The sequence below is a fragment of the Apus apus genome, chromosome 23 (assembly GCF_020740795.1).
Source record: "Apus apus isolate bApuApu2 chromosome 23, bApuApu2.pri.cur, whole genome shotgun sequence".
NCBI lineage: Eukaryota > Metazoa > Chordata > Aves > Apodiformes > Apodidae > Apus > Apus apus.
This window is the reverse complement of record NC_067304.1, coordinates 6,764,672-6,789,921: the sequence shown is the minus strand read 5'-3', so window position 1 is coordinate 6,789,921 and position 25,250 is coordinate 6,764,672. Positions and strand designations below refer to the sequence as shown.

The following is a 25,250-nucleotide window of genomic DNA, read 5'->3' as shown; positions in this document are numbered from 1 at the left end:
GCCCTGGATGATGAAGGGAGATACATGTCAGAGTTCAGGAGAGACAGTGTGACCCTCCCACAACCCAGTTCTTTGTCCACCCAGCAAAGCTGCAGATAATAATTCAGGCAGAGATGCCTTTTGCCTTCTGCTGTTGCTTACTCATCTGTCTCCTAGATTTAAAGTTTTTATTGACAGCTAATTAAAACCCAAATGTAAATTTAATTTGTTGTCCTTGGAACCTGGGCTGCAATTTTCAATTACAGAAATTCCCAAATAGTGTTTATTCAAATCCAGATTTTTGTCTTTAAATTTAAAAAACAGTGGGAGTGGACTTCTCTTTATGGCTTCCTGCTACTGAAAACTGCCTGTAAATCCTACGAACAGACTTTGATAGACCCAAATACTGAGGGTTCTAAAAATCCTACCCAGAACTCTCTAAGCTCTAGAGGACAGTTCTTGAAAGATGATCTTTATATTTGCTTTGAGAAAGAAGAGACATTCTGAGCTATGGAACCGCTAAAAGAGCTTGGGCTTAAAAGGCTTGGTGAGGGGAGGGGGACTAAGGCTGAAGTTCATAGGCTAACATTTTGTGCATAGACTGTTTGCAAGCCCCCTTACCATATTCCTAGGAACACATTTTAGAGAAGGAACAATGCAGCAGCAGGTAAATTGCCACTTATTAAATGCTTTTGAGAAAAAATAATCATGAAATATTTGAATCAAGTCCACATCAAGTGATCTCACACTTCCTTAGTAAAGTCAAAAGAGCCAGACAACAAAAGAATATGCTCTTGTCACATGTATGACTTTCTTCCAGAAGCAATGGAATATTACCATAAATGTTTCTACAACAATAAATGACCAGAAAAGCCCAGCCACATAGAGCAGAATATCAAACTGATGTCACTATTCACTACAGCAGTTGAAACTGCTAGCTGGAAAGAACAAAACTTTTCTGATAAACTGAGCATCAGTTCAACCAGATTTCATTCACTGCAAGAATTACGTAGCAAGAAGACCTACTGCTTATGAAGGCTGAATGCACCATTCCTAACTTTTAGAGAAAATGAGCGTGAAAATTTCTTGAGAAGTAGACAAACCTGAGAAAAGACTTTTCAAAAAGCAATCTAATTTGCTGTCCGTAAGCCAATGCAAAACTGCTCCCTCTTTTAGACGTTTTATTGCTTCAAATGTATCACGGGATAATGAAGTATCTTCCTACTGTTTGATACATCTCATTGTCATAAAGTTATTTTGTCTATTCAAATGGATTAATGTTTTCACTATCTTAGAAGGACTACATTGGACTTGGTAGGTCAGTACCATTTAGCTAAGCATCACTCTGAAGCATAAAAGGGAAATTGCAGGGTTTTGCTTTGTATCATAATGTAGGCTGAGTGTTTCTTAAAAAAAAAAACAACAACAAACAAACAACAAAAAAAAACCACTAATAAAGTGTATTACATTGCAAATGGAACAAGACATTCTTCATCAAACTCTGTCACTACTATTCAAATAAGCTATTTGGGACGATTTTGCCAAAATGCTGCCAGGCTTTAAAGCAGCTGAAAATAAAGACCAAAGTGAGTGAAAATAGAAACCACCCCCAACATCCTTCAGTATTACTGGATTATTAGATGAGTGCAATTGCATTTGAAACAACAAGATCCTATGCCTTTTCCCCCGGTTTCCATACACACCTTGGGAAAAATATTATTCTAAATATGATAACAATTTAGATAGGTAAAACCGAACAGTTAGTGTAACACAGGACAAAACAGGAAATTACTGCTTTATTTGTTAAACATTCAGAGGAAGTGCTTAACTCAGAAAACCCACTTCGAAAGAGACTAGACCTTACCTTGTGCTCCTTTCTCAAAGCCCTGCAGGCAGCCTCTGACTCAGACTTTCTGAAGAATATGAAAGAAAAGCGTAGCTGAAAAAAACTGTAAGAAGAAAAAGATATCAGATATCGACAAGACAGTCAGCATTTTTTGTCAAATCTTAACAACAAAAATGGAAGTATTAGTGATTGTAAAGTCAACTTTAGGGGCTCTTAGTTTATGACTGTGAGCAAAAACAGTTCTTAAGGCAACTGGTCTTTTTCTTCCTGTCCTCGGATTTCACACTTCAAATTCTCGATCTTGCTAATAATTCTGTGGGCATGCAGTCCATTATCTGCAAAATTTAAGTGTCTGATTTAAAGCCTTGGCCTAAGACACATCCCATGGCCAGAAAGCCGAGAGGGATTTCCCTAGTCCGCGCAGAAAAAAACGGGGAACAGGGCGTGCTGCGTGCCCCGGCGGTGCCCCGCGCCTCCCGCCGCCGCCCGTGCCCCGCCCGCCTAGAGCGGCCGCACCCCGCCGGAGGGCAGCTGCCGCCCAGCCGCCGGGACACCCCGCAGTGCGGGCAGCGGGCCCGAGCAACGGGCGCGGCCCCTCAGAGCAGGGCCGTCCTCGCGTCCCGGGCACCGCTCCGGGCACAAAGCCCGTCCCGAGCCACTGCCTTCCCCGGCGCCGTGCCCACCGCCTCCTGGGGCGGGCCCAAGTCGGCGGGGCTTCCCGGGCAGAGCCGACCCGGCCCCGGCCCGCCCCTCGCCGCGCCCAGCCCTGCACCTGCCTCCTGGCACCGCTCCGCCCTGCGCGGAGCCGCCGGCGACTCAGACCGAGCCGCCTCGGGAGCTGCTGCCGGAGCTGGTGCCCGCCATGGGCACGGTGCACGGAAGGATGCGCTGCATCAAGATCCTGCTGTTCATCTTCAACCTGACCTTCTGGGTGAGCTGGGCCGGGCGGATCGGGGCCGGGCTGGCGGGGCCGGGCAGAGCCGCGCTGCTGCCGCACCTGCCGCGGGAGCTCCCGGGCCCGGCCGCGGCCGGTCCCGCGCGGAGGCGGCCGGCGGGGCTCTGGGCTGAGCGTGGGCAGCGGGGCGAGCTTCGGACGGAGCACGGCTCCCGCGGAGAAGCACTGCAGGACGGCCTGCCTTGCAAGAGTGAGTGCCCTGCCAGCGCTCCTGACTTTCGCTCGCTTCTATAAAGATACAGCTCTTCCCGGGAAAACACGCACTTGGTACACAGTGAGACTGTTGAGAAAATACATCGTCTTAACTGATTATTTAAAGTAGTGACCATTTCCTCAACAAGCTTAAAATTTCAAAGAACAGGAAAGGTTCTCCCAGCATCCCATGCAGTATATTGCAGCAGAACACTTCTTCACAGCATTACAATGCTTTTTAATAACGTAATTTCAAATAGTGAGACAACAGCTGCTACTCTTACAAGTGAATCCTAAGAGAAAGTCCTGGCATCACATTGCACTTACTTTCCTGAAAGCTACCCTAACGTGGCAATGAACAGTGTCTACTGAAGAACCCTTAAGAGAGTTAGAGAATGCTATAACCATTCTCCCCTGGTTGTGCCTTTTTAATAGTCTCACAGTTCCACAGCACAACTGAATTAAAGCTTTCTTTTTTCTTTCACTTTACTTCATGCTGTTTTCTCCCTCCCAGTAGCTTTCCAGTTTTTCACACTGAAAAACAATGAGCGATGTTACCTCCTTAAACATCCATTCTTTCTGATTTGCTATTTATTAAAAAGAAGTCACAAAATAGTCCTGTTCAGCCTCTCTAGAGCAAGCAGTTTTGGGCTTTTGTCTCCTTTATGCTTGAAACACAGTTAAACCAAATGCTTTTCACTCTTGGTGACAGTACTGCAAGCTCCGGGGTACACAGTGCTGCTGTGCTCAAGCTGTAGGAGCAGTGATGTTGCCCAGCTGCAGCTGCAAATCAGTAGGACAAAGCTTTGTGTTATGTTGTTCCACAAAAGTGACAATTACTGTGTTTTGTTATCTGCCTTTTCACTGAGATGGAAGAAACCATCTCCTCAGCTGGACTGGGACATTCGTTTCAAACACATCCAAACTACTAGAGACACACAGAAGCTTGGACTGACAGGATGGAGCTCCTAGTGTGCTCTGGCAGACAAAGGCTAAACCCATGTCTACAAGCAGAGAGGTTCAAATGCCATGACCTGAGTGGCAGAGGACCCTCATTCCCCATTGCAATGCAGGCCAAGTTTTGATGAGCTTACTTACAAGGTTTACTAGTTCAGAAACACCACTGCACTGAAGAGCTGAAAGGAATACATTGCACTAAATAGGAATTAATTGCTACCAAACACTGGCTAGTGCTTCCTGCCTTTTCTGACAGTGCAATCCTGAGCTGTGGGATTTCAAGAAAACATAAGGTGCAGGTGACACCTCTTTGATGCTCTGATGCTCTCCAGCGAATTGTTACTAAACTACTGAGTAATCTGTTTTTCTTCCAGCTGGCAGGATTGGCTGTCATTGCCTTTGGTCTATGGCTGCGATTTGGTGGGGTTATGGCAAACTTTGCTTCAGACAAAAAGTCTCCAGAGTATTTCTTCATGGGTAAGTTAAAGTCCCTGTGATGACAGTAGCCTTGAGCCTTCATTTCATCCTGGGGCATATGACACACCTTATGCACTGAATTATACAAAGGCCAACAATTCCTGGGCTGAACTACACAAAAATGGACATTCTGGTGCTGTGTGACTGAACTCTTCTCCCAGATTTTATCAATTCTCACATATCCTAAAGAAATTGTACTCATACTGTCAGAATAGAAACTGAGATGGATCAGAGACTCCTGGAAAATGGGACTCACCAATATATCCTCCCAGAGTTTTCTGTGCAGCTGCAAGCCAACAAAACAACAGTGTTGCTTCTGAATGTTTCTAATACCAGTGGAGCAGTAAAATTCTTGGTTACCATTTCTCTCTGTGTCTGCACACAGAGACCCTCACTGTGACTCTTAAGTATCAGAGCAAATCCTTCCACAGCTGAAAACTAAAAATACACAGCGTTGAGTCATCTCAATAATTGTTTATCCAATTTAGGCAGGAATCAACTAGTTCCTCAAGCCTGCAGAATTCATATTGGTCATATGTAATTTTAGGCATTTAAGATATTTTTTTTCCTCCCTAGAATTTCCAGTTGGATTTTATGGAAATGCCACCTGTGTTACATATCTATACACATCCCTAAATAGCAACTGTCCAGGACTGCCAGCAACTGCAGTTCTCTATCCATTGGCCATTGTAACACACCGTGTTACGCTACAAGGATCACTTTTTTTCTGTTTTAATATATCACCCATGGAGATGGACTCAATAAAATCCAATTGGTGCAAACATTTTTGCCATGTACAAATGCCAACCATGAATGAATACCCAGGCCTGACAGGATGGCCAGGAACGGAAGTTGACCCAAGATGTGCTGTAGCAAGTCAGTTACCCATCGCAGGAATATTGCCTGGGCTATGCAGTTACTTTAAATACCGCAGTTCTCTTAGTTGAGACCTTGATTCTGATACACCACAGTCTTAAACCCAAGCTTCTTTAATATATGCAACCAGGGTAGAGGCACAGAGAAGACTGTATTATACTATGGGAATAGACAAGTACCATGTCGTGTCCATCAAAGTTTCTGTGGGCTGAATAAAACCATTCAGATGAAAATTTGATTGGAACCTGAGGGTTGCTGTAAAATACCCTGTAGCACCTCTACTGACACAGAGAGCCAGAAGTATGATTTACTATTTCTCTTACATCTGACTATGTCAGCAGCATATTAGATCACCAACTTCATTTCCAGATCCAGTTTATACCAGCTGAATTTCCTATGCTGTATCTTGGAACTCTTCCCTGCTTCATCCACTTATGTTTGACCCATGAGATTCAACAACACAGAAGAATATTCTGGCCTTCAAAATCAAGCCCTGTTGGTTTGTTAGAAGCCAGAAAGTAATACTTCCTGTGACAGGAATAAGCACCACAGTAATTTCACAGATTTGCAGTGCAGACTGTAACACTGTGTAAACAAGATACTATTTTGTGCATGTGTATAAAAAATTTCTGAAAGATTTAATCTGCTTCAATAGTGAATAGGAATTACAAAAGCTGTTCAGAGTTGTTAATTTTGGGAAGTCCTGGAGAATGTTCTTGTAAAAGTTTCATCATATACCATGACATTCAATTGTTGGGTTGTCACGTGTATTTATAGAGCTGTATGCTGTAATGCATCACTGCTCGCAGAGGAAGTGCTAAGGAATAGGACATAAATATGTTGAGAACAAGAATTCTTTTAAACTTGCATTTTGGACTGAATTCTAAAGCAACGATCTGGCCCTTTTTTGTAATAGGCATTGTGGTCTGAGCTGAGCTTCCCTGTTAAAGAAAAAAAGAAATTCTGCTGCCTTCTCTCATTGTAAATCATGTTAAATGCTGTCCTGAGCATCTGATGGGGCAGTCACTCAGAGGTCTGAGGCTGTTAACAATCTGTGAATAAGGCAGTGGTAAAAGACCAGTGATAAGTTCAGTAATGATGTTTTTTTGCAGCAGACTGGGCCACACTTGATGGTGGTGTTTGAGAGCTTTACCTCACTAGGATACTTCATCTCTGAGACCCCTTGACAGTTGTTCATTGGGCCCTTCTCTCAGAGACTCCGGGGGTGTTATTTGGCTTTGTGTGTTTGCTCTGTAACATGCATTCTGGGTGGCAGCCAGAATTTTGCATAGGAATTCTTAATATGAAGCACTGTGCAGAATACAAGGAGCAGCTTCCCAGAGGGCTGAAGGATAAAGCAGATCATCAGTATGACTTGAAGACACAAACATATGGCCTTATATTTAAAAATAATGTATTTAGCTCTGTTCCACTGACCACTTTTGTGGCTGTCTTGTAATCACTCAAGCCCTGTGATCAGATCAGCTTTGTGTCAGTGCTTGGAACAGTGCAGCTGCATTCAGAGTTTGTTTTGTAGGTTGAAGCACTATCCAGATCTTATGGAAAACATCTCATGTTCTTGCTTCTAAAGAGCAGCACTTTCTGCTTTTTTTGTACCTCTATTAAGCTGCCAGCTGAATCTAACCAGCTTCTCTCTTTAGATTTCTTGTGATTTTTTTTTTCCTGGATCTGAAATGTTGTTGTATTTTAAAATAATTAATAATTGTATCTTTGCATTTTCCATTAGGCCAGAATGAGTGTCTTTAAATAGGCTTGTTCTTTACCAGCAATGCAGCTGTCTTTTCTGCCCCCTGGAATAGTTCAGGCCATGACTTGGCAACCAGGCCTTTTCATCTTTTCCAGCCACTGAAATGTTTTTGTTGGTTTAAGAACAAAATACAGGCAGCAATGCTGAGGTCAAGAACATACATGTTCTTAGTTTTCTGTTGCTTGTGGTTTTATGTTCAGTGATCCATATTCCCCACTGCAGCTTGAAGTTTTTTAACCTAAAGCATTAAAGATTGGAGTTGGAACTCTTTGACCCACGCAGTCTCTGTCCACTTTACCAGATGCATCTTACAGTGGAGGTCCTCCTAAAATTGGACATTGTGTCTCTGCAGCTCCCCAGCTTTTGGAATTCCCACTGCAGTGGCAGGCATGACAGTATTTTTATGTTACTCCCTCTCATAGTACATTTTTGTGCCTGTGCTTAAAGTGGTGAGACAGAACTGTAACTTTTCTGTTCTATTGCAGTGCAGCTCTGGTAGATTTCATATATTCCTCTTATCCATACTCGAGAGAAAAAAAAGAAATAAAAATAATAATTTCAGCAAAAGTCAATAGCTGGATAGTTGCCTCTTTTATGTGAGTTGTCTGTGATACAGTACTGACTAAATGGAGAAAAAAATACATAGAATAAAAGGAATTCCCATGGGACTTCTGTACCAAGACACTGGCAATTTTTTTACTGGGCAGGAAAGTCTACAACATCAGAAGGAAAAGACAGATGCCTGTGTGAACCCAAGGTGTCAGCATTGCTATCTTTCAATTAATTGGTTTTTAATTAATTCTTTGTAGTAGTTCTGTTCCATAATTTAAAAATACCTAAAGCACAGAAGTAAAGACAAAGTGTCTGCTGAGTGCAAGTTGAACATTTGTAAAGTAAAAACTAACACGGGAACTTTTTAAGGGTCAGTTCAAAACACGTGTTCTCCCCTCTGCTTTTGGTCTATGAAGAGGGAAGGCTGATTCATGGGCAACATGAGGGACAAACTCTCTTTCTCCCTAATAAATGAAGTGCAGAGGGTCGCATCACTGTCAGTAGCAATAACAATGAAGTGTATGTACTCAAAAAGCCCCATCAGGAATGGTAACAACACCTGATGAATGTGAATGAATCAGTCTGAATGACGCTTTCTCATTACTGGCAGCACTGAAGCATTGCTTCCCCTGCACAGCTAGAGCTCACAAACTTTCTGCTAGGTTACATTCCCTTTGCTCCAGTTCCATGATCCAATCTGTGGCCCAGGCATTCATCTAGGCCAAACCAGTTGTGGATAAATGTTTCAGGGTGGCTGTGGCTTTTTCTTGGGGTCTCTGAGAGCATAAGTGACCATTCTGGCTTAAAAAGGTACAGTTAGATGGTGCATGCCTTAGGATATTAAGTCATGTCTGGAGTTGAAGGATATTAGTAGTTTTTCTCCATAGTAGTGAGTGCCCATACAAACAGGAGTTAGCCAGCAGTTAAATCCATGTAAACTGCAATTCTCTGCTCCTGTGCCTCATTGTCACATTTCTATTCATGTATTTTGGAGTCAAACACCCTTACTCAACAGTATTTTCTCTCCATAGCCTCTCAAACTCTATCAGCCTTTAAAATGAGAGCTGTTGGCAAAATAGCCTCTGTGTAGAGATGCAGTACCACACCAGGAGCATCAAATGGTCCTGTCATCATGTGTATTGGAAAGGCTTTTAGTCTATGATTAAGCAATGAACTTGTCTTTCTAGCATCTTGTGTGCAGGTCTCTTCTGCAGTTGAGGAAGAGTGGTTTAGAAAAGGCTGATAGTGGCCCTGAGTGGAAAATGAAAGCTGTAGTGAAAAACTGCTTTAAAAATATGACACCACCACTCCCCCCTCAAAAATAAAAAAACCTTGCTTTAAATGAAGTTGTTTGAAAGTTCTCAGTCTCTGTGCTGGATCATAAAACCTTACAATGTGTTCCCGCTCTACTCTCGTGCATAGCTATCTAAAAGCTTACCAGTTCCACAGCAGCAACAGCTGAACCACAGTTACGCCATTTCCTTCTCTGATGCACCCTCTTCACCTTCCTCTAGGCAGCTGCAAGTCACCCTGGTGCTTCATCTGCACTTGAGTGGGTAAAGACAATTATCTGCAGAGTCCTAATCTTTGCTCTGGTGGGGGCTGCAGATTTCTGTGAATATATTACGGCCATACTCTGTTTTCTGGTTTGGGTGGCTTGGAGCCTGTGCATTTAAGCATTAGAAGTGTGTGACTGCTGATATCTGCTTGGAAATGTATGCATGCACAGAGGATTATTCAGGGTGTCCTAAGTGTCAATAAAGCAAAGTGATGCAGTGGTAACAAAATCTAAGTAGTATAAGACTTTAAATTAGCTATAACTACACAGGAACATGATCTTACACTCTGTCAGTTGCTCTGGGCAAAAGTGCACTGCTCACCTGCAGTCAAGAAGGCATATAAATGTTAGGAAATATTAAGAAAGGAAATTATAATCCAACTGAAAAATGTTAATATCATTATGTAAATTTCCAGTGCACTCAAGTGTCTTGAATGCTGTATGTGGTTCTGGTCAAAAAGGATGCAAGAAAACTAGAAAAAGTACTAAGAAGTTTGCCAAGATTATTATCATACTACGGACTATGAAAAATTTCCACATTAGCAAGTTTTTCGCACTATTCATGTCATTAAATTGTAGAGTCCATTACCACAGGATTCTATGAAGTTCAACCTCAACAGTACAGATCCACCTAATACAGGTATGTTGATTACATCTGACTTCAGGGAAGTCTTGGGAGACTACTGAGAAGGAAGTTTTGTAAATGTATCTCATAAATAAATATACTAAAAATCTATTAACACAAAAATGGTAATCTCTAGTAACAAGCCTGTTTTGGAAACAGACTTAGCTACCACATGCAACATACACAATGTCCGTGTGTGGCCTGTTATTTCCAACTCCTACGTGTTTCTCATCTATTCCAACGGTGAATTTGCACTTCCGGTTTCTTGCTGCACTACTGAGGGCTTCAGAGCCTCAGTCCTTATGTGGAGGAGCTCATCTGCCTCCCACACTGTAACGCGCATACAACCTCAGGAAAATCCCTTCCAGTTAGTCTGGGTTCCAGGGCTCCTGTCATCACTGCCTCTGGATCCTGCAAGAGCTGCTTGTTTTTTCAGTGGACTATGAACAGTTGGTGGTTTGTTCAGCATTAGTTACTCGGCCCAAAAAAGAAGTAGAATTATTTAAAATGGAAAGTGACCATAGCAGCCAGGTAAACAAGAAATCCATGTGAAATAAAGCCAGACAGAGAGACAGTGTATGTTTGCCTGCTCCTGCTCTTTGCAGTAGGCTCTAGACAGGAATTTGTATCCCAAAGCCGTTTGTAAGATTTTTTGGGGGAAAAAAAAAAAAAAGGTCTCTCTCCATCAAGAGTTTGAAGTGATCGTGCCTACACTGCTGCATGTAGTTCACTAGGAAAACACTAGTTCCTTGTCTTACATGCTTACACCATCTAGGATGTTTCTGAATCTACTGCTTTCCTTCCTGGAAATCATATTCCCATTGAGTATACCTGGATCTGGGTGCTAGGAAACCTCACAGTGTAATCTGAGAAGGACCCTGGTCCCTCTGATTTTTTTTTCAAGCTACTCTTCATTCAACTGTCTCATTCCTGCGTGAAAGATTGCATGTATGTATATATAGTAGAGAAGTAAAAACATTTGTAGTTCTGTGGAATTTTTTTTGAAGTGTTGTCGTTATTTTCCGTCTAGAAATAGCTCTCTGAGTATCAGCAAGTACTAGTCCCAGGCGGAGAAAGGACAGTCTGGAATGAACTCTCCTTAAGCTCCTGGCTGGCTCAGCTGTGGGGCCAGACACAGCGAGCTCAGCTTTGTTTAGTGAGTGGTGTGAGCTCTTCCTGTAACACGCCTTAAAAGGGAAGTTCTGATTGAGGTAGTGGTTTAGCAGTGACTCATGCAAGTGAAATGTTAAGCCTGTTTCTCAGACAAAAGCAAATCCAAATTCCTGAAAGGGGTCTCACCCCTGAGCCTCGCAGAGCTTTGTCTTTGCTAGCTGGAAGCAACAAAAAGAAATGGGAAGACTTCTTTCCAGACTTAGCAAGGAGTCTCTCTGCTAAGTTGCCTGCTAAGTACTGGAGTATGGAGGGACATGCAGAAAAGGGTCCAGGAAACATCTTTGTAATTACACTGTTTGTTACCATGGAGATCTCAGAAAATGGCAGTTCTGGTGTTTGGCAGTTGAACAGCAGGTTCTGCACCTGAGAGGAATTTTCTTCCAAGTGGGGCTGACCATTTTCTCCTCTGCCATGTGTATCTTTGTAAATCCCTCCTCAGTAAAAACCAGTGTTGTAAATACAAGTATTAGCTTAAAAAATGTTCAGTCCTGGTAAGTCACAATATGCTTATTATTAGAAATCTAGAAAGTCAGCAGCAAAAGCCACATATCTGGCAACATAGACCTGACAAAGCCATATTCTAATTGTTTCATTGCTATTTAGCAGAGTATGTTCCTCAGCAGCAATCCCTGGCACAAGAAAGGTACCAGGGCAAGAAGGATGGTGGGGAGGAGAAGGATCACAATAGCTGGGATTGATATCTGGCCGATACACAGCAACTGAACAATGCTGAGCCAATCTATGGGCAGCAGGGAGTTTGCCTTCTCCAAGCAGGCTGCATCTGTGTGGCAGAGTATCTAAATGCTCTGCACTCGTGTATTGATTGTTTGCTTTTTTCATTTTCCTAGCAATTATTGCCAACTGTAATTTGTAGAGCTTTCTACGTTACACAGAGCCTGCTAACAGTGAATGCCAACAGCTCTTTTAACTCTAAAGATTTGGGACAGATTTTAAAATCATGTTTAAACTGGTAATTGAGAATACTAAATGTTATTGAAAGTCTGCACAGTCAAAGCTGGGAGAAAGGCTCACTGTGCCCTCTAGTGTGCACAGTCTGTAGCTCCACTGTCCTCTCGTAACAGCATGAGGGAAATGAAGCTGTTTTTTCCAGCAGTGGACTGGCATGACAGATTTCTGCGTGTCCTCCACATTGCCCACACAAGACAAAGATTAGAATTAGTGCACAGAGCCAGGTAGCTTTTCAAGTTCTATCCCTGCATAGCAGTGTGAGAAACGTTTGTCGGGCCAATGAACAGGCCCAAACAGATCCATCAGCAAAGCACAGTTTATTTAAACTCTTGCAAGAATGGATGACCTAAACAAGTAGGCACACCCATAGTAAGGTGAATAACGGTTTATATTCCCTATTCCCGATGCAAAGTTCCCTCCCTTGTTTCCCCACTGGCTGGGTAGTCCAGGGTTTACAGCCTATCCAACGCTTCTAATTATAAGTTTCCCCGCCCTGTTTACACATTCCATTCTAGCAGTTTACTTTTTACCTTTTAAGGTATAATTCTGACCTTTCTTGCCCCCTTGGCTGTCTTCCCAATTACCAAAATGATCTATACCTATTGGTGTCATCCTGTCCCAAGGAGCAAGATAGAAGTGGCTTTGTTTGGTCTTATCTTGGCCATAAATCCTGCTCCATGTTTGGATCCCCCAGATGGAGCCCAATTAAGTCCCTCAGTTTTTCAGACCGTAAACAACCCCAGGTGTCATTGGAATGCGCAGATCTCACTTTTCTCTTAAACAAACTATTATATTCCTAACACTAGGGTATATATAAAAAAAAACAACAAACAAACAAAAACAAAACCAACAATATGCTTCTAACACTAGGATGCAAAAACAACACTACATTTCATTTTTAACAGCAGTACAGCACATTTCCAGCCCTAAGTTTCACAGAAATAAGCCCTCTTGCAATTTTAGAATTTTTTTCACCTTATGTTCCTCACTGAAGAGTTTTAAGGTGGTTCTAGATGGTACAGTGAATGTTCTTCCTGCACTGAGCTGCCCTTGGTACAGGCAACTTCAGTGATTTCTGAAGAAATCATTTGGTCTCCTTTTGTGGTGAGAGCAACTTTCCTGTGTAACAGGTGTTTTTGTGAGAGCCAGAGACTATTGTTGCTTATAAATGTGTGGTTTTGACAAAATGGGTAGCAGACTTTGGGAAGAGAAACCTTCTTAAATTCTTGCCTGATTCTGATTTTTTATAGGTCTCTACGTATTGGTGGGAGCAGGGGCTCTCATGACCACAGTTGGATTTTTTGGGTGCTGTGGAGCAGCGCGGGAGTCTCAGTGCTTACTTGGAGCAGTAAGTAAAAGGTTTCAAGGGCCTGGGCTGTGCAAGAAAATTATTCAAAAGCACATTCTTTGTGTCATTAGTGGAAAGATCTTAGTGTCCGGGACCTGAAATGCCTTATGTCCTTTTACTGACTGATCTAGTATTTCTAGCCATCATGCTATTGCAGAGCTTCCACATAAAAAGAAGTTACATTGCTTGTCTTACATGATGTATTTCCTGGAATTACTTTCTGTCTTTTCTGAAGCTACAATCTGAAGCCATCATCTGAAGCCTATCTTTGCCATTTCCACCTTTGCTTCCATATTACAAGAATTTTGACTTGACACCTTGTTACAGACCCTGCTTACCAGCTTTCCTCCAGTTACTGTGGGGGCTGTTGAGGCCTGGGCAAGGATGAGGAACTGACTGGCAGTCTGTATAAAGCAAAACTGTGCAAGATATATTAATATAAGATTATTTCCTTCCTCTGCAGTTCTTTGCTTGCTTGTTGGTGATATTTGCGGCTGAGATCACTGCTGGAGTATTTGCCTTTATAGGCAAGAAAGTGGTAAGCAGCAAGCAACTTCTAATGTAATAATGGGGCAGTTATGGATTCCAGTGCTACCTGACCTACAGTCTGCTCTTGCATAGGAAAACCTTCCAGGAGACTTTTCCCAGGAAGACTTTGACATTCTGCTCTGGAGTCAATGAAAGCTTGTTTTATCACAAGTCCAGGATGGGATGCAGTTTTTGCTCCCCCTCCTCTGTTAAAGAAAATCTGTAGGTGTGATGCCAACTTATATCCACAAGGAACGAGAATTAGAGTTATGATTGTGGTAAGTGGGTATTGCTTGGAAAAAAGGCAAACAAATTCAAGCACTGAACTTCTCCCACTAACAGTGTTTAACCAAAACACAGCATATGTACATTCTGACCCATGGAGAGTCCCTCTGAATGCCATCAGGTCACAAAATCTCCTGTCTCTTCAATCATGGTATCCCAGTTTACCAGGTATAATTTTCTGCTCTGGAGGTTGATGACAAGCTGGAATCTGCATTGGTTTCGGGCAAGGCTTATTTGCCACTCACTTGGAAGGTCTGATTTCTGCAGGCAATACAGGAAGCCCAGAAAATCTATGAAGATGTTTATGATGACTATATGAAAAACCCTGGGGGAAAGGTCAACAGGACTATCTATCACTACCACTTGGCTGTGAGTAGTCCTCTTCTAACATCTTGCACTACTACTACATTATCAACTACAACTCAGAACACCTCCCACTGAGGTATGAAAGAACAGAACAGAGCATTACTTAAATAGAGCCAGAGGCTCACAACCTGGTTTCCTGATGGCTCTGCCAGAATTCCAGTTTTCAAACCCCAGGTGATCCCTACCTTTAAAAGTGGCCAGGCTTTTAAATTTCAGCAGATGGTTCTAGTCTTTGTTGTGCAGAAGATATTACTATTATGGCCCTTTTTAATATTCAAATCAAAGAATAAATACTCACAGATGCAGAGAAGCAGAAAACTCTGAATCTCTTTGCATTTGTCAGAGAAAAAACCATGACCCATGTCCCAGGACATAAAATATGACAGATCCTGTCACTGGTAGGTGACACAAGTAGGCAGAGAACCAAAAGCACATGTATGACTCAATTCAGGCCACCCAAAAAGTTAAGTGTCTGAATCAGAATTGGAACCTGTGACCTCCTGAATCCTGTTTGTGTCCATCCTGTATCTACACTGCCGCCCACAAAGATCAAGCTCAAGCATTCCTTCTCCCATAGCTGATATTTCTGACCCAAAGAGGAATTCCAAGCATTTTGTGGGAGACAGGCAAACAGGAAAAACAAACCCTCTGAAACACTGATTTATTACTGTCTCCAAACCCAGCACTATGTTTTGTCAGAAATAAAGATTCTAGCATTCTCTATTGTAGCCATTGTGCATTGCCCCTAATTCTGTATGTGCTATTTCTATTTTCTACTTTCTTACTTTAATAACTCTGTTTCCTTGTAAGCCAAGGTTCTGCTTCTCCAAAATCCACTTGTTTGCTTTATTATGAGATACTGTGATAAAAATCCCTTCTGGAACTGGTCTGTTTGCTATGGCTTCACACAACTGAAACTGATTTTTTAGAATTTTGGCCCATGCATTTGAACTCTATCAGAGGTAGCAGCTGATATAGGGAAATAATTTATGACTTTATCTGTAGGGTTTCTTGTTTTTTACATATCATGTCACTTTCAGCATTAAACAAGTCTATGGTTTTCCCTTCTTTGACTCTTCATCTCTCTCTTTCTCTCTCTCTCTCATTTAGCTCCAGTGCTGTGGTAAAGATAACGTGGAACAAATGGGATTACCCTGTCCAGAGAATATTCAGATGCCAAAAGCAAGTATCTTCTGTTCTGGTTGCTCTAGTCATTTTTTCATGTAAATTGTTTCATAAAATCAGATAAATTCTGTAAGTAAAAGAAAGGAAAAACTTCCTTTTTATCTTGCAAATTCCAGCATGAAATTTCATATGAAATGGAGCAGAGTGGAGACAGAAATAAACTGGAGGTCATATTGAACATGCCCAGCCCTCATTTCTGAAGCCTGCATGTAACATCCCATGGTAGCTGAGACAATGTTACATCATCTAAATGAAAATTGGGAAGGTCGTTGCAGAACAGGAGTCCTAAATGAAAATCCCATGAAGGCTGAATTTTGGCAAGTGCCTGCCTTGCATCATGTATGGAGACTCCTGACTAGAAACTTTGTTGGTATTAAGTGGGATAATTATTTCTGTCTTTCATGGAGTCCCCTTGTAAGTACAATGTCAATGTAAAGGGCCAAACTTCCTGCCTTGGCATGGCCTGTCATATAAAGGTTTTTAAACTTGGGGAAAATAACTGTAAGAAAATTACTTGTATGTGTCAGCCTGTACAGGCAAGACATACAGATGTCTCACTAGAAAAGGGAATATGCTGTGAAAATTGTTTAACAAAACACAAGGCATAGATGCAAGAATTAAGACAGTGACTGCAATATTATTTCTCATGCCTATCTGTTGTTTCATGAGAAAAGCTGACAGAGTTGATTGGAGTATATTTTTCTAGCAGTAAAAATCTTTCAATTTTGTTTTTAATAGAACTGCCTGGTTGAAATCCAGAATGTAATTGATGCTAATCTGCATTTAGTTGGAATTGTTGGAATTGCAATTGCTGGCATCACAGTGAGTAAATCCATGTTTTCACTCTCAAATCTATATTTGAGGATCTCCTGTCCCTTACTTAAAGTTTGTGGAAGATGTTTTGGAGCAACTGATGAGGTTCCTCAAAGGTGCAGCAATTCTTACTGCTGTCAGCATGTCCCCTCTCTGGGAATTGCCCACATTGGTGCAAGAAGACTTGCATACGTGGACTTGCATATGTCCAAAGTATCTAATGGTAATCTTACTTTGTTTGAAAAGCAAAAGGCAGTAGCAGCATTTAATCTTTAAAAAAAAAAAAAAAAAGAGGCAAAAAAACAAAACACCCAAACAAACAAAATCCCCAAACAAACAAAAAAACAAACAAACAAAACTTAAAATACATAGGCTGATGCTTTAGCCCCCATTCTTTAAGATTTCATAAGGAATAGAGAGAACATACCATTTGTATAGAAATGGCTTTCCAGGAAAATGCTGGCTATAGGATTGGCTCAGTATAGAGGACAGTTTATAAACAGATTTTCTAGGTCATAGATCCAGTGATCAGCATGTATTTTGTTAAAGAAACAGGATTTGAATTACATAGTTTTCAGAACAGCATTTCTTTCCTCAACACGTAGCACCTAGTTACAGATAGCTGTTTCATCTTTGTGTCATTTCAGCGTTTATAGCTTTTCTCACAGTCCGCCTTCTCCCACAAGCATGTATTGCTGTATTCCCAAGGTCTGCTCCTTCATGACAGAGCTGTGACCAACAGATGTCACCCTGCTGCAAGGATGTGGCAGCAGTGGGCTGTCTGTAGCCAACAAAGGCCTGCCTTACCAGAAAGCAATTCTAGCATGCATGTGCCATGACTTCCTTCAGACTCAGAAAGCAGCAGCACTCTGAAGCAGCATGAGGAGCCAGAATATTAGTCAAGAAATACACCTTCAACTGCTCTGAAAAGCAGGAGGTTCATGGATGTATGTGGACATTTAAAAGTAGATGAAGGGTTTATGTATGTAACAAAAACCATAGCATGGGTAAAGGGGATTAAACAATCTTGTGATTTGTAAAAAAAGTGAAGATGTACTCAAAAATACAGCAAAGCAACATGGGCAGGATAGAGTTCCAACAGCCCTGTTGCTCAGCAAGGATACACTAGAAATATGAACATCTCTTCTGTGGTTTCCCACTTCAGATACAGCAGAATTTATGAAATTATAACCTCTTTAGCAGCATAAACATGTCTGTACATTTTTCTGTGCTTGTTTCCAACACTTCCTGGGGTATGACTGGTCAGCTGTCTCCTTCCTTAGGAAGGGGATATGAACTCAGTGGCATAGCTACCTGATAGTATTGGTCACCTCACATCATTGGTAATGAAGCATCAGGAGGTAGCTGCTAACTGCTTTGGAGAATCATCATGTAGCAAAAATATAAATTTCTGGAGACTCTGGCAACATCCACTGTTCTCTGATTTTAACATTCTCTCTTGTTGACTACTTCCACAGCCTGAACAGAGTTTTATACTTAATGTATAGTCTTGGTCTTCAGTAGTAACTGTTAAGAGCTTAGCTTTCTCAGTAAAACCACAGTGCTCAGCACCAGTTCTAGAGTCCTGGCTCCTCTGGAATAATTCTCTGCTCATATTCAAATGTGCATACAATATCCCATGTACAAGCATTCTGAAACTCAGAACATTTTGGTACAATAGTAGGCATAATACCAATAGTCACAGTTATGTCAGTGTAATTAATGTTAATAACATGAATGCTTAGGGCTGTTAGACTGGCCTTAACATTTAGAACAAAGAACAGTGAAACTTGTGTGAGCAGATAACATCTTGGCTTTGATTATCAATGAAATCTCGCTTACGGTAATTGTCTGATGTCTTGGGGTTTGTAAGTGGAGGCAGTCACTTCCAACTCTGCCTTGAGAACCTTCAGATTGTTCTGATATGCAGACTATTTCATAACTGGTTTGTGTTTCCCTAAATTGCATCCCTTCTCTTCTAGATCTTTGGCATGATATTCAGCATGGTTCTGTGCTGTGTGATCCGTAACACAAGAGACATGATCTAAAACTTTCACTGCACAACTATGTCCCAGGAGTTCCAGACTAAGCTTTACAAGAAGTGCTCTTCTATCCAATTTAATAATTGTAATGCATTTTAATTAGTGTTTTAACATACTGAGAGGAAAATATCCCATTAGCTGAGCAGGTGAATTGTATTAGTTGAGTAAAACTGAACAAAAAAGGGTTTTAAAATGTCCTTTTTAATGAAAAAAGCAAATGTGCATCTAAGACTAATTTGATTTTTAATGTTTGTATATGTGCAATTAAGAGTTTACACATCTAAAAACATTGTGTAAACACATGCATATCACTCATTACAAATATATATGCACATGAGCAGGTACCTGTATATTCAGTACTGTGCAGTATCTTGTTAGGTAAGTATGTACAAATGGAGTATGTTTTTGTGTGCATGTTCACATGCATATTCTTCCAGAGTTTCACTATGCAAGAGTGTACACATACCCAGAGGTATACAGGGCTTGAAACCCTTTCATACTGAGCCCCTGTTTGCCAAGAATTAGCAGAGGAACCAATACCAGTTTAAAAAGTAAGACCTATGATCCATTTTGTAACTGTTCTTTCCAGCACCCAAACAGAGTAGAATTAATAAAATTGGATTTATTTTTTTTTTTAATGTAATGCCTAAGGGCCTGCTCCAGTGAACTTAATGCATGTGAGTAGACCCACTGACTTCACTGTCATGCAGAGACTGGGTTTGTTGGGGGTTTTTTTAGGACTGGACCCTTCATACAAATGCAGAAAGCTCTGGGGGAGGCAACATGTCCAAGGAGATCCAGGGTAAAGGAAAAGGGGGAGAGGTGGGAAGCTCGCAAGATAATGCAGACATTTGGCAGCAATTGCAGTGTAAAGTGTGCTTAAGCTTCCCAAGCTAGCCTGAGACACACAAATATCTATGAGTTAAAGGGGCCACTAAAAATCTTTGTTCAGAAGTTCCTTTATCCTGCAAGACTCTATTTGGTATATATGCTGGTGCAGGAGTGGAGCCTATATACAGAAAAGGTGCGGCTTTATCAGATACTCTGTAGAATCTAACTGGCCTGTGGAAGCCAACTGTTGAGTGAAAATGGTCAGGAAAAGACACACAGCACTTTAATATCCTTTGTTTCTGCTTCTGTGACTATCACAGCTTCCACATGGCTCTTACCTCAACCTCTCACCCATTCTTGTGGGTGTAAGGGCAGGAAGGAAAGATGGGACATTTTTACAGAGCCATAAAGTAAATATTTTTACCAGCACCTTTAGATTGCATGTCAGGCATAAAAATTACACTGTGTGCTTGAAATACCTCAGAGCTTGCGTTTACATGGTTTGTTTCTATATTTTTATTTTTCTATTTGTCATATTTATTCATAAGAGAATGTTCCTTTTAAAGCAGCCTAGAAGGGAGAAAGATTGCCCCCAGAAGGGGAACGAAATTACATCACAGGGTCAGATCTTAATTTTTGGCTTACTTGAGATAATTCTCCATTTCAGGGAACAGCTTTTGCCTAACAATATCCACATAGCAGCTGTGTCTCTCTGATGATCACTGGTTCAGATTTCTTATGCTATTGTTCCCGGCACAATGGGGGAAAGTTCAGCTAAACTACCTGTCTCGTTGAACTGATCCATGATGTCTAACAGAACTTAGAATTTACAAGTTATGGGGTCTCTGTTTCACTGAAATACAGTGGAAAAAAATAGGATTTCAGAAAGTATGTGCATTCTAGCATGCGTGTTTGTGTGGCATATACATCCTTCATTATATTTATCTCTCGTTCCCCAAAGAAATTCAAACTCCCATTACTTTTCTGTTCCCACAGGTTTGGAAATAGTGTTGCTGTTCCATGTACCAAATCTAATTGATGCACCTTGCTGTCTTTTACATAGATCTCCCTTTTCTTATTGTTCAGCCACAAACTGTGGCACTGAGACAGCTGGGAAGGCAGCAGGTGCTGCCAGCTGAGCAGTGTACAGGCCCAGCCTCAGCAGCTCTGCTGACAGGGAGGTGGTGTGTCCTGTGCCAAAGAAGAGTTAGGCTTGCATCACTCTGCTCACAGCTGATTAGCTATGGATGCCATGAAAAAGTAGGGCCTGGGACCTTATTCTGCAAGCATCAGACCAGGAAATATGGCCCCAGTCTACTGTCTGCTCCTAAGAAAGGCTCAAGTGGGAGAATGACACTGGCAGTAAATTCTTGAGGGTCTGAAGCTGAAACTAAGTAAGTTTCTTGCAGCAGACAACTGACTTAGCCAAAGCAATTTCCTGGATCCTAGGTATACTTGACACTGTCCCTACAACTGGTTCTGTTCTAAATAGACAAGGGGACAGTATAAAACCAGGGTGTCTTCTTCCAAGGTAATACTGGCAGAAAGAAGAAACCTGTGTGAAATGTCATTTTTATCATTTAGAGCAAGACAGCTTTCCAGGAAAATCATTACAAATAGCATGATAGGGAAGCTAATGTTTCAGGTCCCAAGGTTATTGCCCTAGAGGGAGAGAAATTTATTGCAAATAAAGCTGTCTCCTGTTACACTCCCCCTCATAATAACAGTATTTTATTTATCTTAAACACATCTACATATAATTGGTTTTAATTCCTCAAATTTGCAGCACCAGAATGTAATGATAGGACCAGAGTTTACTTCTTTGTTTACTGTTTCTTGAGTAAGTTGGAAGATGCCCACTTCTGCTCTTGAGAAGCACTACATAAAAAGGCAGCTTGCAGAAACTTCTGTTGCTCCCACTGCCCTCCACTCCCCCAGAAGTAAAAAAACATCTAAATGCCTTATGAAAACAGGGAAGAGTGGTGCAAAGAAACCTTCTGTAGATTCAGACTTGAATAATTTAACTTTCCACTTTAGTGTTTTGGGTTTGTGGAAGGTTTTTTGTCTTCCTCTGGCCAGTGCATTTGTTTTTTCAGAGCCTAATTCCTGCTTATTCTTTAGGGTTTACTGCTATTTAGGTGTACAGGATACTCACATTGCATATCAGGAACCGAATAATACCAGTTACTGGTACTGCCTTTAACAGAATTCGGAGATACAGACTTTTGTTGTTTCCTGCTGTTGTGAAGTGCATAATATATTTGCAGTTTTTGCATCTTAGTAACTGAAAGTCTTTTAACTTCTTAAGGGACAGAAAGTATAGCTGTTCTTTCTCTTACAGTCAAAGCTGTAAGAATTCTTTCCTAATTGCTTTCAGATCATAGCTAGTTAACAACTCCAATTTCTATTTACTAGCTTTTTAAATGTTGAGATGTCACAGGTTATGGTTATCAAAACTGGATATATAGTGCCCGCAGTTCATTGTGCTGCTGCTCTTTCAATTTCAGCTCTTGCAAGTGCAAAATCTTTGGTCTTTGTCAGCGGTACAAAATAATTTCCAAGCAACTACACCATATGTCTTCAATAAGAAAGCTTTTTAAAGATAACTAAATCCAAACCAGCATCTAAGCCTCCTCAAATACAGTTCTTGCTCCAGAATTGCATGCCAGGATTTAATTAACAATCTCCAATACTCGTAATGCACCAGATACACAGTAACTGCTGCATATGTTAGCAGAGCTACTCATTTAGTGCTGTCCCTTGTACCTCTTTCAGAGGAAACTGACAAAAGATAAAATCCCTCCAGGTAATTATTCTGAAAGCATATCACACAGATTTTCTCCTCCTGTCAAGCAGTTTGTTTTAAAGCATAAAGATGTAAACTGTTGATAACATTATATTTTTAAACATTATTATTCACATTTCCCTTGTCTAATTTTTCTAGAGTAACTGACTTCAGGGGGTGCTTAATTTGTTACAGGAAAACCTCAGCCAGTCTTGATACCTTGCAGAGATTGCACAAGAGCTGATGAAGCACAGCTCTGTCACATCCCTACAATGAAGATTCACATTTCACTCTTCTTCATACTGAAAGTGATAGTGGTAGCAAAATATATTTCATATGTGTTGAAAAAGAAATTCAGTTCTCATAAGCCTTCAAATACTGTATTTTACAGCCTTCGGAAGCTACAGATTAACAGCAACAGATGCCGTTTGTACATAAATAAAGCTTTTCAATCTTCTTCCTCTCTTTTGGTGCTCCAGCCACTAGGTTCTCCAAAACACAAACCAGCTCCAATATAACGCACTTGTTTCTCTGGCACAAATTCTGATTTCGGACAGAGCTAGCATATCAGTTTATGCTGCAAAACCTCTAGCAGAATTACCTCTACGGCAGCTTTCTTTGAGAGAAAATAAAAACTTATTCTGTTGCTGAAATCAGCTTTCAATTCCCTTTACTCTAATGTGCTCTGAAGTGGCATTTTATCAGCTCTTCTGTCTTGAATTTGAAACTTTCTAATAAAAGCAACCTGAAATAAACGACTACCAGAGAACTCGTCTCGGCCCTCCAGCGTGCGCCGCCAGGACCCGCCCCCACGAGCTTCCCGATCTCACGCCGGGCAGGTTCCCGAGCCCCCCGCGAGCGCGACACGCGCGGCCGAGCCCCTCCCCCTCCCCCCCGCGCTTGGGCGGCCTCCGCCTCACCTCTGCATCCTCGCGCTCGGGACACGCCGGCGCGGCGGGCGGCGGCGCTGACGGTCTGGGGAGAGGGGGCTCCGGGTCTGCCCGGAGCTTGGCCGTCACCCTCGACGCCCCGGCGCGGGGGCGGGCGGAGGGGCGAGCTGCGGCAAGGGGCACCAGCCCCGGCCGGCGCTGCGAGGGCGGCCCAGAGCCGAGACCGAGGGCAGAAGCCCCGCAGGGCTCGCCTGAGGGACCCGCGCGCCGAGCGGACCCGCCCACCGAGGCGGGGCAATGGGCGGTGCTCGCTCCGCATTGGCTGCCGCGCTGCGGCCGGTGCGCGCTGCGCGAGGGCGGCGCCGTGTCCTCGCGGCGAGTGAGGGAAGGCGGGAGAGTGGGGGCCGGGGGACGCTGGTGGAGGTCACGCGCCGCTCGGCCGCGGGTCGGTAAGAGGATGTTCCGCGCGCGGGGGAAGGTCGGTAAGAGGCGGTTCCGCGCGCGAAGGGTTGCGGGAGTCCGCCCCGCCCATTCAGGCCACTTCTGGCCCTCGCTGGGCCCTGCGCGCGGACTGCGCGGCAGCGCCCCCTGGCGCTTGGGCGGCCCCGGTCGGTGCCGGCGCCGCTGCTGCGGGGCGGTGGTTCCGCTGTGGACGGGCCGAGGGGAGGCTGCAGGCTGTGCGGTCGCAGTCGCATTCCTCGGTTTCATGCATGTTAATTCGTTTGGGGTTGTTCTTCTCAAAACGGACCCTGGACCACCGCCGAGCACCTGCCCTGGGGCCACGGGCGCTGGACCTGAGCTGACCGCGACACGGGTCGGCGGGGAGCGGCTGCCCAGGCGCTCAGCTGTGAACTGGTTAGCAGCAGAGAAGCTGCAGTGAGACGACGACCCAGATTTCAAGCCTCTCCCAGGTAAGAGAGGCCTAACTAATGTGACAGTAGCATCAGTACTGCAGAGCAGGCTGGTGACAGAGGACAAATTTGCCCCAGTGTGGCACACCAGTTTGCAAACGTGTTGTGAAATACACTTTTATTTTTGTTTAGTTGTGAGCAGAGAGGTACATTTCAACCACATCTTTTTGGAAGCTTACATATTACAGAGCTTCTGTGGTTTAGTGCAATAGTTTGTCCTAAGCTTCCCGTGAACACAGTCACTATAATCAGTGTTACATTTACCACACTTGCAGCTCACAGCCACAGGGTAGGAATAATAAGGGATGGTGTGATGAGGACAGCCTGGAATCAGTGCTGTTTGGTACAGCATCTCTTTATACGTGCACACATTCTGGGACAGAGCACTTTTGAGTAGTAGCTTTTTGCCGTTGCTGTCCTACAAAGAGAAGAGAAATGCATTGTTTCACTGAAGCATACATGAGTAAGAAGACTTCCTTTGACATTTTCTCAGACGTTCAGAAAGCAAACTTCTTTCCTCTTAGCCTGGCTGTGATATTCACAGTGTACTTCTGTTGAGATCTGTAATTTTGAATCAGCATGTGACTGGGGCTCTCTACCCCCATAAAAATGTTCATCTTGCTGTTATGGTTTTAATTAATCTGCTTGGCTCAGAGTGCTAACAGTGCTTTATAATCTCTACTGGCTACCTACTGCCCTAAGGTGTAACATAAAATGCCATGTTGAACAGTGAAGCTCAAGCATTGTGTTTGGCATGCCTACATGCAAGATATTCTCCACAACTAGCTATCATAACAGTGGGGGGAGGGGGTAGAAGCCATTGACATTAAGAAAGACTGACTAAAAATAATCTGCTTCTCGCCTGTTCCATCCTGACCCCACACTGACTCCAGAGACTCTGCAGTGACAGCAACAGTCAGTTCTCTGCTATGCCACTGGTGTTATAAACTGAGTAGTTCCAGTGGCATTTCTCAACCATACATTCTCAAAAAGCTAACTTGAAAATGTTATAAGTGATTTTTCTGTGAAAAACAGTTTTAGAATTGGGTCATTTAAACACAGTTTTCCAGTGAGATCAGGGACTGGGTTTGCAGGGATGGATATTATAGAAACAACTGCCTATAACAGAGTAACGCCTTGTACCCGAGTCATGCAAAATCCAGCACAGATGGTGGTGTTGATGGCCAGGCAGTAGGCACATTCCCTTTTCTCCACATGGATTGTATACTCAGAAGGAGCACAACGTGATGCCGTTTGACCAAAAGTCAGGCCAAGGAGGAGAGTCATGGCAAAGAAGGGACTCATGCTAGATGAGAGGAAAAACAAACAAACAAACAAA

At 42.6% G+C, this 25,250-nt stretch overlaps 2 protein-coding genes and 1 long non-coding RNA gene across 15 annotated transcripts in view; 1 reads left to right on the top strand and 2 right to left on the bottom strand.

Annotated features, from left to right (window-relative positions):
- The window catches only part of LOC127393654 (uncharacterized), a 116,381-nt gene extending 93,114 nt beyond the window's left edge, over window positions 1-23,267 (bottom strand). For 8 of the 9 annotated variants that reach the window (XR_007891527.1, XR_007891526.1, XR_007891528.1 and 5 more), the window contains exon 1: window positions 1,844-2,292. This is a non-coding gene — a long non-coding RNA (uncharacterized LOC127393654). Of the gene's footprint in view, window positions 1-1,843; window positions 2,293-23,030 lie in introns of those variants that run through there. The other variant, XR_007891522.1, reaches the window with a different exon arrangement.
- Window positions 2,616-22,871, top strand: TSPAN2 (tetraspanin 2). 2 transcript variants are annotated; one of them, XM_051638952.1, is made up of 8 exons: window positions 2,616-2,756; window positions 4,304-4,406; window positions 13,178-13,275; window positions 13,739-13,813; window positions 14,356-14,457; window positions 15,565-15,636; window positions 16,378-16,461; window positions 18,435-22,871. In XM_051638952.1, the coding sequence occupies exons 1-8, from the start codon at window positions 2,688-2,690 to the stop codon at window positions 18,498-18,500; spliced, it is 669 nt and encodes a 222-aa protein (XP_051494912.1). In that variant the 5' UTR covers window positions 2,616-2,687; the 3' UTR covers window positions 18,501-22,871. The 2 variants fall into 2 exon arrangements, with proteins under 2 accessions (XP_051494912.1, XP_051494913.1); XM_051638953.1 differs by lacking the exon at window positions 14,356-14,457.
- Window positions 23,268-24,002: 735 nt separating the features above from the next.
- TSHB (thyroid stimulating hormone subunit beta) overlaps window positions 24,003-25,250 on the bottom strand; it is a 13,183-nt gene continuing 11,935 nt past the window's right edge. For all 4 annotated transcript variants that reach the window (XM_051638946.1, XM_051638947.1, XM_051638950.1 and 1 more), the window contains 2 exons: window positions 25,055-25,217; window positions 24,003-24,329 (listed from right to left, as the gene is read on the bottom strand). In XM_051638946.1, coding sequence (XP_051494906.1) covers window positions 24,087-24,329; window positions 25,055-25,217 — 406 coding nt within the window. In that variant the 3' untranslated portion in view covers window positions 24,003-24,086. The remainder of the gene's footprint in view (window positions 24,330-25,054; window positions 25,218-25,250) is intronic.